This window comes from Toxotes jaculatrix, chromosome 8 (assembly GCF_017976425.1).
Source record: "Toxotes jaculatrix isolate fToxJac2 chromosome 8, fToxJac2.pri, whole genome shotgun sequence".
NCBI classification, from domain to species: domain Eukaryota; kingdom Metazoa; phylum Chordata; class Actinopteri; family Toxotidae; genus Toxotes; species Toxotes jaculatrix.
The window spans coordinates 20,753,821-20,772,254 of NC_054401.1; the positions used below are offsets into that span (position 1 = coordinate 20,753,821).

Consider the following 18,434-nt stretch of genomic DNA (forward strand, 5'->3'; position numbering starts at 1 on the left):
CCATAAGTAAAATATAACAAGCAGAGCGGGGTCTGCCGGTGAGATCACCGCATAGATGAAGTGGTCCCGTGGGATGCCAAGACTTCAAGAAGCTCCTGACCTCGGCCTAACTCACTGATGACTAGCATGTGTGACTAGCTCACAGGTCAAGACAGCTGCTAGAGACACTATGTGGAGGTGAAGAGAAAAATAGGACGGTTGGAACTGGGGATGAATGACAGCCGTAGCTTAACCACTCCCTTTGCACTTCCCTTGATATTTGAATCAAAAGGCAAAGGCAGATAACCACTGGTGCTTGGATTATTGAGACATATGGATATATGCTCTGCTCCAGTGACAAGTCATAGCCTATTTTTATTCAACATAATTATTATTGAAAATTGTGGAACTGGGGGAAAAAAAGAACACATCCTCTGCCTCGTCCCACATCCAAGATCTGTCATCAAGTACAGACCAAAGGCATCCAGTCTTCATGTTTATTATCAGGCGAGACAACTTTTAACACAGTATCCAGACAAAATTTGTTCTCAAACCAAAGACATTAGGTGTCCATGACACTGTAGCACTAATTTCCACAGACCTCTAATGACGTAGCTCTCCAGTCCTCCACCAGCCTTCCTCCTCCTCACACCCTCCATCCCTGACCACCCCACAAAGGTAATTATAAACTCATTAATCAGATTATGTCATAGGTTACATGTGGTCTGCATTTTGTTATATGACTCAGTCTGTTAGATAAACAACAGGGGTCTTTTATTCCGTTTGACGGTACCACTGTTTTCATTCAGACGGAGCTCAAAGAAAATTGGTCTGAAGTGATGTGCTGGTGTGTGCTGGGGTAACTGACCAACTTGTGGGATTCCACTGGTGGCCATGGCTTGGTGAGCCCAGGGCTTGAGTAAGTGATCCCTCACAGTAAATGTCACATGCGGTCAAGTAGCCACCTGGGTGGATCCACGGAGGTCGGCTTGATGAGAAGTTAGTCCTCTCAGTTTCCAATGTACCAGATGTATTCTGCAGCTCCCTGAAAGTTTTTAGGTTTGGAGAGATTTCTGAGCCCACACCAACATACACCCATATGAGCATACGACCACTTCGCACTGCAAAGAGAAACCATATCCTGGGAGGTCTGCTGTGTTAAACTTCAGTCCCACCAGAAATCCACATTTGGTTGGCAAATTATTCTGGTCAGACATCACTCACAAAGTATCAGTTGTCCTTCACCACACTTTGGAATTTGCAACCCTGTCTCTATGGTCATATTTTTGAGCCATTATACACTTGGTTGAAACATCAAATTATGTTGCTTTAGACATTGTCAGTAAACGATCCAGGGATGCTGAATGTGATTTAGCAGTTTGTATTTGAAGTGCCGCTGACCCCAAAGAAAACAGTACTTTTCAAACTATGTATGGCCATGGAGTTTTTCTTCTCTTTTTTTAAGATTTGATCTTTTTATTAGTTGTGCAGTAGCAGCTAATGGAGGCCTGCTAGAGGAAGTGGTAGTTGTTTGAAGTGGTGGTTCTGATACAGGAGTCTCTTTCATCACAGTGGGACACAGTCTGTGAGCTTTAATGGAAATCATAATGCATGTTCATAACTGCCCAAAGGCAAAGGGGCTGGATTCCGTCTGCATGCCAAACTCTGTGAAGTGTTTTTTTGTGTTATTATCACATTTAGGTGTAAAGTTTGCAGAACTTCTGCACCTATACAGAAACACTTACTCCACTCTAAATTTATTTTGATATTCAATACAGATTATCATTGTGATATTCATCACAATGTCCTATGTGAGGACATTGTCCACAGGTAGTTCATTGAACATGGGCATGCCATGATGTGGAATCCTTTTCTTAATGCTATTTAATGCATGGGTTTCACCCTGTAAATCTAACTCATTTGTAAACAGGGAAAATTGGTATTAGCCCAGTCATCAGTTTCATACACTTTAATGACTGTGGGCATCATCATGTGGGCAGACCTGAGATGATAGTCCTGGTTTCTTATTTTGTCTCTTTAAGGGTCACTTTCCACTGAGTCACTGTCGACTGCTTGCCTCTCTGCAGGCGCTTTTTTTTAATAGCAGCAGTGAGATTTTAATGAACAGTGAAGTGATGGGAAGCCAGCCTCTCCATCAGCCTCCATATCTCTGTACCCAGGAGATCCCTACCCCAGGCAGTCTCAAAGACATCAAAAAAACTTTTTTTCTTCACCCTCTCCTGAAGGAATGTAGAACTAGCTGGAAAAAAGAACAGTAAAGACCACTGAAAAAGGGTCTCCAACCCAACTAAAAAACAAACAAAGAAAAGGGGCTTATTTTCGCAGCCCCTCTACCATGTCAGGGCTATCATTAAAGGCCCCTTTAACTATCAGTGGTCGATGTACATTCAATCTCTATTCGCTAAATGAGGGGTTGCCTTGAATGGGGGTCTTAAAACCTGATGTTGCCTCTCACCTGGGTCCCTTTGTTCTCCCGCCAGCTTTATGGCTACATGGAAAGCGAGCCGCTCACCCTGCAGCTGTTCATAGGGACCGCAGACGACCGCCTCCTGCGACCACATGCCTTCTACCAGGTCCACCGCATCACCGGCAAAACCGTCTCTACCGCCAGCCATGAAGTCATGCAATCCAACACCAAAATTCTGGAGATCCCTCTGCTGCCTGAAAACAACATGAGAGCCATGTGAGTGCTCTTAGACCTCCATAAGTCACCTATCCATCTTTTTCTTTCCACATTTTACTCTGGTAACTCTTGCTTTAACATACACACCCAAAACACACACTCTTCATACTCTCGGCACTTTCCCCTGTGCTTTAAGTCTACAAACAGAATGCCTGATGATAGGTACTGTACAGCCCACACTTCTAAATAGGCCTTGAAAACTTTGTGCTTTCACCCCAGAGATGCATGATTCCTAAGGAGGTGAAATAAGTACTCAGTGTCAACACACACCGTGTTCATGGGTTAATTCTGATCAATGTGTGCAGGGACTCTACAAGCAAGAGGCTTGAAAATAAATGTCCAACCAAGAGCCCAAGCTGAAAGCTGAAGTCTGAAGTACAAATAATATCTTAAAATGTAACAACCACACTAGAGCATGAAACATTTAGAGTCCCATGGTCCCTGTAGCCTGCAATGTGCAATGAAAAATTTTGAACCCACATTCGTGATAAACAGAACAGGCAATCGTGGTGGCCATTTAGCAGTAGCAATAGAATCAATTAATGACAATTAAAGTGTATAAAGGTATTCTTAAAAAATGCATTACTCTTGTAGCATAATTTAAGTCTATCAGTCATATGCGTTTGTAAAACCTAAATAAACACAGGTGTTTTTCCCAGCGGGCATTTTGATAGCAGATATTTTCACAGTAGAAGAAGCCCAGGTGTTACTAATAATTTAAAGATGGCCCCGTTCCATTTAAGTGCTGCAGTAAGCCAAGACACTGTGACAGTGAGCCAGAATGCACAATACCAGGATCCTGAAACTGAAACAGCTAAATGGAATTCAGGCATCATTACCATTATTGAAGAAGGCCAGTTTCTAAATGAATAGCCAGTACACAACAGTGGCAGTCTGCACTATGACCAAAGAGAAACTTGTAGGACGAAACAATGTGAGAGTAAGTCTGAAAAGTCTGAAAACTTATTGTGAAGAAGCTTTCCTACAGGAATTAGCTCTTTTATGCCATTTCTATCCACTTCAGCTAACAAACAGCAGCATTGTCTGGCAACTCTGAAGCTAACAACACACTATCTGCATAATTTACTACCACATACTTTAGCTAACATTACTGTTTACTGCAAGATGAGTTAACCGACAACCTAATTGTATCTGCTAATTAGGCTGGCTGTCTGCTCATTAGTTCTGGTCGTCTGTGAGCTAAACTTAACTGACATATTTGTCTTTGTGAAAGTGTGGTTAGAATCACACGAAGTACTCAGCTATATATAAAATCTTGGTCTACCTTTAAAAAAAAACAAAAAAAAAACAAGTTTGCTAGGTTGTGGTGAATAAGGCTCGGCCTCTCTTGTCCTCCCTCCAGTAATCTGAGGGGCTGTGCTCTGCAGTGTGTCCAGGCAGTGGCTCCTGTCCTGGGGCTTCATTCAGTCTAGGGAGCAGTGAATTTATTGGACTGGGGCCCAGAACTCTGTGTTATGGATACAACCACTGTATGTGAATATAGGTTACGAGAGGCTGTTACCTCTTGTGGTAAAATAGGTATTTATATCTGTTAATTTCTGTCAGTTAAGTTTACAGAGCACCAGAACTTATAATGAGCAAACTCCCAACCCAATTAACAGACAAAAATATGTCCCATATATGTTTGTATAGGATTTTTTATATATAGGAGATTATGAAGGTGTTTATGGGACATAGGAGATTCCTGGACAGTGGCCTTCTTTGGGTAGGCATGGATGATTTTAATATTCACACTGCCTTACAATATCATTTCCAACAATACCACAGTATTCCTTAAATTGTATCATATTTAGGGATGCCCCTCACCCATTTGGCTTCATGTGTCCCTGAGGGTGAATATGATATTGCAAACAGCATTCAAGAGGAAGTTTCTTTTCCCCTTTGCCGTCAGCACACATGCTAAAAGAAGAGGAGTGAAAGTTCTCAATTTCTTCCCCAGCTATCTGAAAGGTCAAAGATGAAGCAAAGCCTTTAACTGTCTCTTTCCACTGAACTGTTAAACAGTCGTCTTGATAACACAGCATCCATCTCGCAGCTCTCATGCCAGCAATCATTCGCTCTCTGTGTGTGGGATGCAGACAGTGGAGAGCTGCAGTCAAGCTTTCAGACAGTTTCAATCTGTCTTTCTTTCCTCTTGTAGGAACATTTCATACGCATAAGATACCTTAATTTAAAGCAGTATATTTCCTGTCTTCTGCGAATTACAATAAGTGTAAAATCCTGTTTAATGGTAAATACATAAACATTTACAGTGAACTTTTAACTGTGCTCTTTATAGTTACTGTGAAGTAATTAGTTTGTAGCTCACGTATTGAACATGCCTTTTTACATTGCTGGCAGAGAAGATTATCACTGTCATCCAATCTAAACATTTCTGTTCTGAAGATTTAACTGTCCCACATCTCAGGTTGTACAGTGAAAACTTCAAACTAATCCAGCATCTTATGTTTATTTTAAAACTGCGTGCATGACAGAAAACTTTATTAACACATCATGCAAGGCTGATAAGGAGTTTGTAGTCAGCATTACATGGTATCTTTTTTCTATTTTTTTTTTTTTTCATTTTATTCAGATTGTCCAAAGCAAAGCCAAGGGGAAAAATGGATTGGTATAAAACCTGACATTTACCATGTTCCAGGAATAGTGCCCAGATAGCTACCATGTAAAATAACTGAAATGCCAAACCATATCCTATTTGTATTCCCTCACTTTTTACCAGCCACTCAAGTTTTATTTAAATTCATGAAAGGTCACGTCTGAAAATGAATGCCTTTTTTCCACTAAGAAAAGGGAAAGAAAAGTCGCCCCTTTACCTCCCAAATTGTGAAATGAAATAAATAAAGAGAGACAGCTTAGAAAAGCGTCTACTGCTACACGTGGCAATGATTAACAGAGGTTTAAGCCCCAAATATATGAAGTATACGACTTTGTATATACTGAGTGCGGCTGGTGGGACCTTGTGTGATTGTGGTAAGCCATGGTGTGTTCAGTCCAGAGGATTCCTCCAGAGAACTGCTAATGCTTGGATCACTGTGACCCTTAAAAACTGTGATGTGAAGTCCTTAATGTCCAACTCTGTCTTTGATGACAGAGCTGGATTAATAATGACACGGTCATGCTCCAGTGAACCTCCAGTGCATGATCTGTAACACCAGTGGGGACTTCACTGCTGGTTCTGATGCACAGCAGCTCTGCTCAGTGTCAAACGATCTCGGTTAAACACTCACAGTCAAGTAATCAAATCTGCTTATTTCAGCCTTTGTCCACACACTTCTGTAGAAAATATTGTGTTGAAAATATAATTTGTGATTTTGTGATACAAAAACACAAGAATTCTGAAGTGAACCTTTCTAGGATCTTCTGTATATAATGTAATCTTTGAAATATGGAGTTCAGTTTTTCCCTTCCTTCTCTTCGCTTCTCTCCCAGAATTGATTGTGCAGGGATCCTGAAGCTGCGTAATTCGGACATTGAGCTCCGCAAAGGGGAAACAGACATCGGACGCAAAAACACACGCGTGAGGTTGGTGTTCCGAGTGCACATCAACCAGTCCAATGGCAGAACAGTGTCCCTACAGGCCGCCTCCAACCCCATTGAATGCTGTAAGTCTCACACAATAACACACAGAAGAAAAAAAAAAAAACTCAGACTGGCATGCCATTTCTCTTGGCTTTCCACTTAAGCAAAAGGTGGCATCTATTGTTGTAATCCAATAAACTGAGCTGCTATTTTATTATATACTGGAGCAAATTCAGTGCCTCTGCACCCAATAAGCTTTATATGATCAAAGCAATTTGCCAAGGCAATAGATGCATTGTACCTGATGCCAGACACACGTGTTATCTATCTCATTTCACATTTTATGACTGAGTGCACAAGTTATTGTGGTAAGACTACCCTATTAGCACAGGTTCCACAAAGGTCAGTTGCCAGCCCCAGTTTTGGCATGGTTGAATGAGTGCATTGAAAGAAACCTCTGTTTCTTTGTCATTCATTTGTGTGTATAGGTGTGATGTTATTTGCACCCAAGGAAGCCAATTAAAGTTACATGGCGAGATGGAGCTGGTATTAGAGTTTATGGTCCAAAGTGGATGTTTATCCGAGTTGGTTCATCGTTACAGAAGTTTTTCTTCTCTCTTTTTTTTTTTTTAAGCAAGATTTCTTAGTGTTGTTCTGAGCTCCTAGTCTAACATTGTGCAATGGGACAACAGATGAAATGCACAGCTATGTGATAATAAATATATGTGACTCTGGCTGTGAATCTGGTCACCAATTCCCAGAGGTCAGAAGTCTAACCACATTGACAGAAAACAGAGACAGGTGTTTGGCTGTAGGCGTCTTGATGGAAAATACTGACCAGGGACCTGACCATGAAAATATTGTTTTGATCAATTGTTCGCCTTTTTTTAGTGTTATTTAAAGAACAGTTGTTGGCTGAAAACCTCTTAGCAAGGGGTCATGAAATCATCATAATAAAGTTGATAAGCCTGTTTAGCTAACCAAGTACTGCTGTTTTACTGGCTGTGAGCTGGGCTTCTGCTTCTCAGGGTGGATGGAGATCGGCAGTGTGTTTATGTGAGTTCACACACTGTATTGAAATGTGTGTGTGTTTCCTTCCAATAGCCCAGCGCTCAGCACAGGAGCTTCCCTTGGTGGAGAAGCAGAGTGTGGAAAGTTACTCTGCCACGGGAGGCAAAATGATGCTCCTGAGTGGTCTTAACTTCCTCCCTGACTCAAAGGTGGTGTTCGTGGAGAAGGCCCAAGGTAAGCTGCAGTCAACAGACCATGTTTACTGCCTCTCAATTTCCCCTCTTAATATCTCTTTCAAATGTCTCTCTCTCCCTCTCTGCCTCTGTCGCGTTTCCTCAGTCTCTCCTCCCGTCAAAATAGAGCAGGCCTTGCCAGAGAGCCACATGTGGTGTGCATTAAAGCCACTATATTTTTAACCAAAGCGTATTTACATTTGCTGAAGTTTCCATTGCCTGTTCGCCGGTGCTCGCCACAAGTAAAGGGATGAATCACAACCAGAGCATGTGCAACGTCTCTTTCTCTCACTTTCTCCCTCTCCCTTGCTGTCTTTCCCTCCCTGACTCCCTTGCTTTTGACGTTTAACCCTCTCGCTTACTTTCGCTGGCTCCCTCCTCCATCCATTCTGCTGGATACTCATCCATGAAGTCTTTCACTGACTCATGGTTAAGAGGTTATTCCTCCTCCCTGTGTGGGAGGGAGCAATGGTAAAAACACTACTGATCAAGTTTGCATGAATGATCATTTCCTTGATTGCACCCAAAGGTCAAGCACAGTGATATTTCTGAAGTCTGTGTTGCTGCTATGATGATGAGCAACAAGTGATGAAGGATGAAGGAGGAAGATAAAGGATGTTTCTAATGCCAATTGATTAATCACAGGTATAATATTTGCTGACGTAGGTTGTAGTCACAAACCAATGTTACACACAAAAATACTTAGCAGCCCTGCACCTCATCTACACTTTTACACAGTTAGCAAACTTAAACACAACAAAATTAACTGTTTCAATGTTTGATCACCAGAACATTTCAGGGTTGTGTTGTTCAAGCAAACTATACATCATTAAATCTTCATAGTGTGTACAATACAAGAGAACATGGGACTCACTTTTCACTTCTCCCACATCACATTTCAATTGTTTACCTGTCAACTATTTATACTTGAATGCACCAACAAATCCCTGTGGGCCATCAGGTGACTCTCCTCTCAGTTAGAAGGCAACAACTGACTAGAAAAATACTGAAGTCATGAACCCTTCATCACTGCTTCCACAAAGCTCACTCCAAACCGAGTGAGCTTAAATCATTGCTCAATTTTCCCCAGATTAAAAAAAAAGAAAGAAAACAGAATTTCTTACTCTCCTCTACCTCGCCACACCCTGTTAGACTGGTCTGCACCTTAGGGGTTACGAGGGAGGCAGAGGTGGGGTGAGGGGAGGTGGATGAACTTGGTAATATGGGGTCTCCCTCCTCCTGTCTTCACTTAGTCATGGAGGGGGATCCTCTGGAGAGGAAAGCCCATTCACACACAAGACCTTTTGCCTCTCCACCCCCTGCTATTTGAGACTCGTGACCCTTTCCTGGTTGCTTTTCCCTCTTTTCACCTCCTCCCTCTCTCTTCCTCTCTGTCTCCTTTGGTACCTTGTTTCCTCTTTTTCTCTCCTTTCACCCCCTCACCCTCCGTTCCTCTTACCTCTATCCTCGATACCCGTTAAAGACATTAGGCATTGTGGAGCTCTGCGCTAGCGGGATCCCCACACTCGTGCCTGCCATCGACATTTCAGTGGTTTGTTTTCCGTCTCTGTGGTGTCGAGAAGGGGAGAGAGAGAGAGATCGAAAGAGACGTTGTCTGTCTACTACTTAGTCTGCTCTTATGTAAACTTTAATGACCCACCACTTCCAGGGTCTCCTAAGTCAAAAAACCCATTACAGATAGACCTACACACTCGATACACACAGGAACACATACATCACTCACTAATAGCGACTATCTATGAGTGTGGAAAAGTACTTATGACCCAAATATACTACAAAATATTGTCTCTTGGCATTTTAATCAGAGGATCCTGCTGTTTCATGGCGGTTCTCAGACTTAAAATTTCTCTGATTGTTGATTTAGAAGGACCAAACTGGGAAGAGGAAAAAAAGAACCCAATAAAATTATAATTATATTACAGATTTATTCTATAACTTTGGTTTTATTTTCCTCTGGAAAAGTTCATGACTAAATACACCCATGAAATACAGAGCATCGCAGTGCAATAATTACCACTCACAGACATGTGCTTTCACACACAGTGGGACACACACAGGCGCACGCACAGCCGAGCCCTTTCTACGGCGCAACACCAATCACTGCTTTTGCCACAGTGGTGACAGCCATTACTGTTGCTGCCATCAAAGGTCACGACGGCGGCTCACTTTCCAAAATTGACTCCAATAAACACCTTCCAGAAAATTCCACAATCCTAAGGAGCAACAGACGGTTTTTGAGTCCCAATCCAACTTGTGTGAATAATTATATACAGTTAAAATCATCCAAGTTGAGTCAGAGGGAGATCACACAGAGCACAAAAGCCTATTAGCACAAATGAGATAGCCATAAATCATAAATACATGCATTTTTTTTCCCAACTGTTTCCATTTGCTTTCACGCACTCGAGGATGTGGCTGCTTTTAGCACAAACAGAACCCATTGTCTGCTTTTGATTTCCCTGCTTGAAAATAATGAGGGCAGCTATCAATTCATTAAGTGAATAATTTATGACATCACTTTTAGAGAGACTCACCCATTAACAGTTTCTGGTTAAGTGATGACAACAGAGACACCCAAAAAACATCCACTTGGCCTTTGTGAATCGCTGGCATTGTCTTATAAGTGAGAAAATGATTACTCTAAAGATAAACACCAAGTGAATTTAACTGGAGATTAGTGAAAAAGCTGCCAGCGACAAATTTAGCAATGTGAGTGCTGACAGATTTTTTTAAAGCTAGAAATAAATAAATGAAAAGGCAAACGCGCTCCATTGGTCTTCAGCTCTAAAAATGTCAAACTTTTTCTCAGTTTTCCTAAAAACCTTCTTTCGACATCTTGTCAGCAACTTCTGGACCAATCGTTACAAAACTAGACCAAGAAATTTGGTAGAATGACTCATAGTAACATTTTCTAACTTTTCTCAAATTATTGCAGTGATAACTTCAACAATGCGGCTGCCAGCAGCCAATCAGAATTCAACAGCTTGTAATTTCCACTGTGTGCGCCCAATCAGCAAGAAAAGTGATACAGAGGTTTATGGTGTCATGAGGAAGGGGTGTAGTAAAAAAAAAAACCTTGGTGCAAACGACCTCAGTGTGGTACTATAATAAAAACGTTTTATGTTTAAGCCTGTATCTCAGAAATTATATGACCCAAATTCAAAATTCCTTTTTGTCCTGCTTCCTACAACATACTTTTTTTGTGCATCATAAATTCATTCCTTTTCACTGTACCTAGTTATGTCAAATTGTCTGGGACTGTTTGTCAGATGACGCCTTAACAATTCAACACTTTGAGTGGGTGAATTTGGTAGGTCAGATCACAAGGCATTCCCAAATAGCTCAGCGGAGGTTTTGTAAACTGCTTCAAATCTTCAAATTACCATCCAAATCCTGCTTGGACCCTGATCGTTGCAGCTATTTTTGGTTTTGGTGGTATTTCTTTGTGGGAAAGTAGGAGTCCCCTCTAATAATCTACCTGTCTTCTTTTCACCTGTTGTACTGTTAAATCATAGTTTCCTTCTGCTGGTCTTTTGCTGTCACTTTAATCTTACTTCTTTTTATGTTGTTTTGAATGTCTGTCTGCTCCCCCTGAGATGTCCCCAGTATCAAATGAGCAGAGCTCATAGCTGTTGCCACTGCGGGAGACCTTAATGCGCCTTGAAAAATAATTACTTCTACTTTTCAAAAGCCACATCCATCCCCACTGCTCCACTTCATCACCCACAGGATAACTGATGCAAACTCTGTGCATCCACTGCATGTGCATGTGTATGTTTGTTGCTGTGTGTGCGTGTGTGTGTGTTTGTGTGTCTGTGTGTGTGCCCACTATTGCTGTTAGCCTCCAGGCCTGTTTGCGTTGTGCAGTAGGAAGTGTTTTCAGTGAGTCATCCGCGAGGGATTCCCTGTAGAGGCGTGAAACGGAAAAGACAAGACCCTCAGAGGCTAGATGGAGAGAAGAGGGAGTGGAAGAGGAGAGGAAGAGCAGAGGCAGAAAAGGACAGAGCTTCCTTAGAAATCATTCTTGTGACCTTGTGTACTCAGACATCAGAGCATGAAAACAGTCATAGCCTGACCTGATGCTGACTCTTGATTAGCGAATGAAAGTGTGGGGTCAATTTCTTCGGGTCCCAGCAAAAGCTTTTATGTATTTTTATAGATATTTTATAGACTTTTATCGATAAAAACTTTATTTATTCCAGGGGTGGATTCATAGATATAACTTCTTTTCCCAGTGTTTTAGTTCATTGCAGACCACACAAAGCAGGGAGAGCAAGTTAATCAGACTATAGCTAGATAATGACAAACCTCAAGTCCACATTTTTGTTTCTACTGCAATGTAAACATTATTTTCAGCAGTAATTATTGTTGACATGTATTTTTAATGGGCCATTTCATTTTTTTCACTGCATTAGACAGTTTTACCTCTTGCAAAGCCGCGCTGTGGGCATTTATGAAACTTTCCATCTTCTTTTGCTTTGTTGTGCATGGTTCAATTTTTCTGTTATTTTATTATGTGTATGTGTTGAGGTTGTGTCAGTGTTTCGGTTCGCCCAAACCGCTCTTTTGGCACGGGAGTAGGAAGACATACCTGGCGCACCTATTGCAGTGTGTGTTCTGGCTTGCCCTGCTTTCCATGGATGGAATGAGTGCCAGAGGCAGGGAAAATAGAGAGGGAGAGAGACAGACAGACAAACACAGAGAGAGAGAGAGAGAGAGAGAGAGAGAGCTGGGGAAAGCCTACACTCTGACTCAGAAGGGAGGTAAGGGAATTCCCTGGTGAGCTGGATAGTTTTTACATCTGGTCGGATTGGAGCGTTGCCTGGAGCTCGGCAGCACCACACAGCCTGGGCTGCAGCAGGGAGAAGTCTGGTCTTCTCCACCTCTGCTTCAGGCTGGTCGAGCTCCCAGCCAAGACTAAGAGAATTCTGAGCTACAATATAATCTGTAACATTGAGACAGTATGGTCCACAATAATACCCCTGGGCTATCACTCTTGTCATGTGGAAAGTCCTCAGCAGCAGGCTGAGATATTTGGATTCTCATTCTTTCATGATTTGAGCAGCCCAGGCCTTACAGACTGTCATCTGCACTGTTAGAGTTCATTCAGAGACTGTTTATACTTCGCTGAACACTTCTACCTTGGGCAAGTCTAAACACCAGACCTGGTCTATGTATTGTACTTCTAGCGGTATGTCTAGACTGCCCTTTGGCTTTAGGCTAGAACAACCTGCACAATCTTGGCTCATAGCTTTGGCGCTATGGCAGTGTAAAGTCAACCTCCACCCCTGCTTCAGGATAGAAATGAAAGAAGTATGAGTTACAATATCCTGGATAATTAGGATGGCATATTGAACCACAATCAGTGATAATGTATAATGATTGTAGCTCTGAGCAGGACCATTTAACAGAGCTATAGGGGCTTAACCTCTCATCCTCTTCTGCCATCTCCTATGAAATGAAGCATCTGCACATCTAAGGTCATGCCTATGTGTCAATACCCAGAAAGAGGAAACCGTAACATACAGTGTTTGAGGGGAAGATGTTGCTGCCCTCTTTTAATGCGATTAATTAGGATTCATTTGGCTGGCTGACTCTGTATCATACAAATTTTCAGGGGATGAAAAGTCAAAGTTAAACAATCCCATTGTAGTGTGAATCCTGTGTGCAAGAGAGACTGGAAGTTTGCCTCTCACTCTCTGATGTGTTTTTTTTTTTTTCCATAATGCAGTGATTTATCAGCAGCAGACCAGTTCACCATTTTGGATGCCAGTTGCGTAAGAAAGCTAGGTTTATGCTCTGGGCACGTCTATACATCAAAGGAATCGGTTGGATCATAACTGTATCATAGCAGAAAGATGTCTAGATTGTCTTGTGGCCTCCACCCTTTCTTTTGGCTTGTCTGAACACGTTAGAGACAGATAAGTGCTTCAAATCAGACAGAGACAATTGTTCTTTCTGAGGCAGGTCTTAAAGGAGGACTAAGTGATTCTGGAGAAAGACTGTTGATATTTGAACTTAACAGCAAACCTCCGTTCGGTGTTCCTTCAGAATGCCCCACCACCCCACCACGAAATTAATGGACACACATTGTCAAGGCAAGGAATCTAACCGCTGGGCTAGCTGACCAAAAGAGAAATATGACTGAAGTACACACTCTTTCTCATAACCAGAGCAAAACAAACATCATAATACCCTAAACCCTAACATCATCAGTCAAACAACATGTGCACAAACACAACGTCCAAAACACAACAGAGTAAAAACTACTGAGAGTTAGTTGTTTAGATTGTTTTTACAAACCACAGTGACAGAACAGCATTTTGGAAGATTCTCCAGTCATCAATATCAGTCTTTAGATAATTTCCAGAGTCAGTGCCACACAGCTGGAGTCCTCTGCCTGCACCTACAGGTCAAATAAGCTCACACTTTCCCTGTTAAACACCAGTAATAACTCACTTCCTGACTGTAAACCCATCACAAATCTAATGTCAGGCCATAATTTATACGGAAGCCTCTTGATCCGATGCAGACCCACATTTCTCCAATTTCATCAGTCCTCAGACTGGCAGAAGCCAGGTGCTTCAGAGGGGAAAGCAGCTGTACCTGTGGGATCAGTCACGGGGGATCCCCTTTGGCTTTTTAGCTTTGCTCCTCTTTGGACGACAAGGTAACTCCTCTGAACATTTGAGTAAAATTACCGAAGCATTTTCAGTCCAGGTAGAAGCAGCAGAGTGGTACTAAAATGGAAAATAAAGTTGACACATGTAAACAGGAAAGAGAGAAAAATAGTCCTGAAAATCATCTCTGGAAAAGAGACATAGCTGCAAAATACTTCTGGGTTGTTTCACAAGACAACCTCCACAATTAAGCATGTGAATCATATTTTCCATTCTCAAAAATGTTAAAGTGAACTCTGTTTGGAGTGGAAGTTGTTGTGCACAATACAACACATCTTGGAAGGAAAACCCACCTCTGTCTGTCCGTAAGTGTAAAAAGAGAAAAAAACAAAGCCTGTAAGGTCAGAGTGAGGACATGAGAAGATGTCTCTACTCAGCTATCTGTGGCTTTGTAAAAGAAAGTTAGCAGTCTAATTGGGATGTAGTGGATATAAAACCACCCTTAACCATCCATTAACCAAACTGCAGTCATTGAAAACATGACAAATGACAGGATTTGTTTGTGTGAGATTTACCTACAACAGCAACAGTGTTGCTGTGTTGTCACCATGTACGCAACCACTGTGTGTTGTCAACAAGTGAAGAAGAGATGACTCCAAGAAGCCTCACCCTACATGTGGTCTAATTGCCTGATGAATGAGTGTGTTGCCCTGGTTATCTGTATTGATGTTAGTTTTTGTGGCTCTCATTTGCACAAGTGAGTCACATACATAGACTGTTGGTTTTACCTTTGAGCACGAAGCCTGAGTGTGTGTTTCTTCAGTATTTATCTGTGTGCTTGCATATGTCCATTCTTTTCTCTGTTTAATCGGGACTGGATTATGCCAAGACTTCTCCAGACACAGCTGCTAGACACCACCTATTGTTTTGTGCTTCCCCGTCTTATCGTTCAAGTTGACGGCCAGAACAAAGGCAGAGGATACTGTGGTTGCGTGTGTGCATGTGTCTGCTTCTGTGTGTGTGCGTTACGTGTGGGTGGAGGAGCTGCGTGAAGGAGGAGGTGTTGTCGGGAACAGAAGCATTTTGCAGATGTTGCAGGGAAGAAGGAGTGAATGGAAAGTTCTGTGGTTATCAGTCGTACAGCGCTCTCTGACTCGCAAAGGTATGCCACATGTGGCCCCATCCAAACTCAGTCTCAGTTTTAGATTTGCTAAGTCTCACTGAGTAATCATTGAAAAGTTTTGTGGAACAAACTGATTTAGGGGTATGAAAGCTGAGAGCAAAGATCAAGAGGAAGGTAGAGAGAGAAAAAAAAGAGAAAGAAAAGTTTGAAAAACATGTTTACTGGTGAGTGGAGGTTGGGGTTGACGTCGTAGTCTAAGGTTTCCCTCTTGGAGTGTCTCCCAGAGCGGAGGCGGGTGAGATTCCCTCTTGGTTCCCCGAGACGTAACATGAGGAACGCTCATCTCTGTCTGTCTCCATCTCTCTCTCTTTCTCTGACCTTCTCCCTGTCTGTGCTCACTCTAATTGCCCTTCCATCTTCCATACTCTTACAGCCAGTTCACAGCATTACATGGGGCCTCATTTTTTTATGCATCTCAATCACCTGCCGCATGCACGGTATCATTTCTGTACTCTGTGCCAGTTCTATAGGCACATCACCCTGCCTCTGTTCCTCAGTCATCCACATCATCTCCATCACAGAAAGGCACATTTCTCCATATGCAAGTCTTATTTCCCCCAGTTCAAATAGAAAATCCTTATCTGATCCTTTCACCGTCTGTTTTTCTCTTTCCATGAGTTTTAATATGGCCATTTTGGAAAGCGATATCTACTGATGTTCGCTCTCTGAATAATAAAGCTGACCACCCGCCCCCACTACCACAGCTCACCAATAATAAGCCAACCGTGACTGGGATCCTTTATTCTTTCGCTCACCGCATGATGTGAAAAACATAATGCTTTGGAAAAAAACAAGGGTTTTACATCTTCCAGAGCTGCTGGACTATTTGGAACTGACTCTGATTATCTTATCTGATGGTTTCCTGTCCCAAAAGCAAAGTGCAGCATTACAGCGCTCACTCTATAGCTGTATCAATAAAGGCACAGCTGCTGCTTACCTCACTAGCATACAGTAGCAGTGCCACAGTGCCCGTGCTATTGCCTCACATGGTGTGCCACCGACACAAAGGCTGTTCTGTGTCACTGCTATTTCTGACAGCCCTAATGAGTCATTGGTTCTGAAAAAAAAAATGGCACTTTGGTGCTGATTGCCCTAGCAGAGCCCAGAGCGTCTGTTCGCGAAGGTGTGGCATGAAATCACAGAGAAAACCCAAAGAATGTGAGCTGAGCTTCTGCAGGCTCCCAACAGCTGCAGTGGCTCACAGGCCTTTTATTGCATGGCAGCAAAGGAAACCTCCTCACCACAACAAGATGGAGATGAGAAGAAAGAGAGGACAAATGAAAACTACTGCTTTTTTTTTTCTTTTTTGAAATTTCACAGAGCAGAGTTAAGAATAGAAATAAGGGAGGAGAATAGAAAAAAAGGATTTATTGAAGGGACAAAAATAGGGAGGAACTTCATGGCGGTTCAGTCCCAGTCGGTCAGGGATTACTTTTCTTTCAACAGAGTAATAATCTAGTGTATAAAGTCACCATTTTATTTTTTTAGTCCAAAAAACTATTAGAACTCTTAGAAAGACTAGTAGTATATAGTATATGCTCGCACCTGTGAAGTTGAAACCAGCAAATTCTCTGCATTTGTTTTGCTTTATAAATGAGTATTAATCAATTGTCAAAGAACTGTCTGGTCATTAATTGTTTCAGCATTGCACTGATCTAAAAGCTAAAACCCCCTAATGCCCTAAGTCATCCCAAAGCACCCATCCCCTCCCATCTGCAGATCATAGCCTCCATCCATTTAAGGTCCATCTTAATGATGCAGTTTATAATGAGCCATACTAAATCTTGTATTTTATTCCTCTGTCAATAGATGGGCATCATCTGTGGGAGACGGAAGCCAAAGTTGACAAGGACTCCATCAAATCTGTAAGTTCACCTCACCGACACTAGAAATGCTCCCGCTGTCTTCATCCCACCCTCCCTTGACACTTTCTCCGTTTCTCTCTCTGTCTCCTCCTCATCTGTCCCCTGTAATGATGTAACCTTTGCTAAGGCATTACAAGTTGCAACACAGACAATGATGATTAGCCCATGCAATCCTGAATGGAATTTTCACAAAATCTCTGTAACCTCACCGAAGCAAACACAAACTGTCATATTGTTTTTGCATTTAACACGTGCAAAAAAAAAAACCCACATGCATGGATAAGTGCGCGCACGTACACACACACACTCGCTCGCCTCAGCCCTCCCAGCATAGCCAGACGTTTAGTTCACAGCATAGTGCTGTGGTGTGGTGAATTGGACTTAAACACCTCATCTGTGCTTGGATCATGCAGCCAAGAGTGGATTACACCCCTGCTTTTACCTGCTGCTATTCACAAAAGCCGTAATGAAAAAAATAGACCACCGCACTCATTTTACTGACGTTCAGTCACACGTTCAGATCGCGTTAAAATAAAATGGAGTGAAAAGGGAATGAGAGGGAATGAGGCAAATGTTGTTCTACGTGTCCCAGAAAGCTGCCTGTGCTCTGGAGTTAATTAAGATTTCACAGAGGTTCGTTAGTGGGGAGAGTAAAGTACAGGATCTGTAAGAACCTGTTTGCTTGTGCATGATGACAGTATGTTTTGAAATGCTGATGCCTTTCATCAGTGGTGTGTGCCCCCCCCCCCCCCCCCCCCTCCCTTCCCATCCTCCCTGTTTTGTTTTTTTTAGTGTAAACTAACTGAGGCAATTTACACATACATGGGGTCTAAAATAAACCACACGCATCTAAATACTGCAACTTGAGGGTGTTTTTCTCCTTGTTGTTGCTGCTGTTATTTCGCTCAGGTAAATGACTTGGTTGCATCAGGAGGGTAAATGTGGACTCTGATGTCTAATTGGCCTGCAGGGCTGGCTGATGTGCTATGGCTGGAGCCCTAGATGCTGGAAAATTAGCGGGCGTGCAAGGCTCGACCGGGGGCGGCGGTGTGGGGAGGCGAGGTCGATGAAAGACAAATACTACAGTGTGTTTATTTGTAGATCTAACAAACAAATGAGGAGAGACAGCAAGAGAGCACTGGCCTTCCTCTCGTGGCAGTTGCCACCAGACTACTTTAAAGTGCTCCAGGCTGCCTCCCTGGCTGTGTTTTTATTGCTGTCCAGAGCGTGCTAACTTTCATTGGTTAGGATGGAGAGGGAAAGCCATGTGCACACATA

General features: G+C 42.4%; 1 protein-coding gene across 2 annotated transcripts in view; it reads left to right on the forward strand.

Annotated features, from left to right (window-relative positions):
* Positions 1-18,434, forward strand: part of LOC121186528 (nuclear factor of activated T-cells, cytoplasmic 1-like) — a 59,675-nt gene that overhangs the window by 13,157 nt on the left and 28,084 nt on the right. For both annotated transcript variants that reach the window (XM_041045280.1, XM_041045281.1), the window contains exons 4-7: positions 2,481-2,683; positions 6,134-6,306; positions 7,328-7,468; positions 17,101-17,156. In XM_041045280.1, the coding sequence (XP_040901214.1) occupies positions 2,481-2,683; positions 6,134-6,306; positions 7,328-7,468; positions 17,101-17,156 (573 nt within the window). The remainder of the gene's footprint in view (positions 1-2,480; positions 2,684-6,133; positions 6,307-7,327; positions 7,469-17,100; positions 17,157-18,434) is intronic.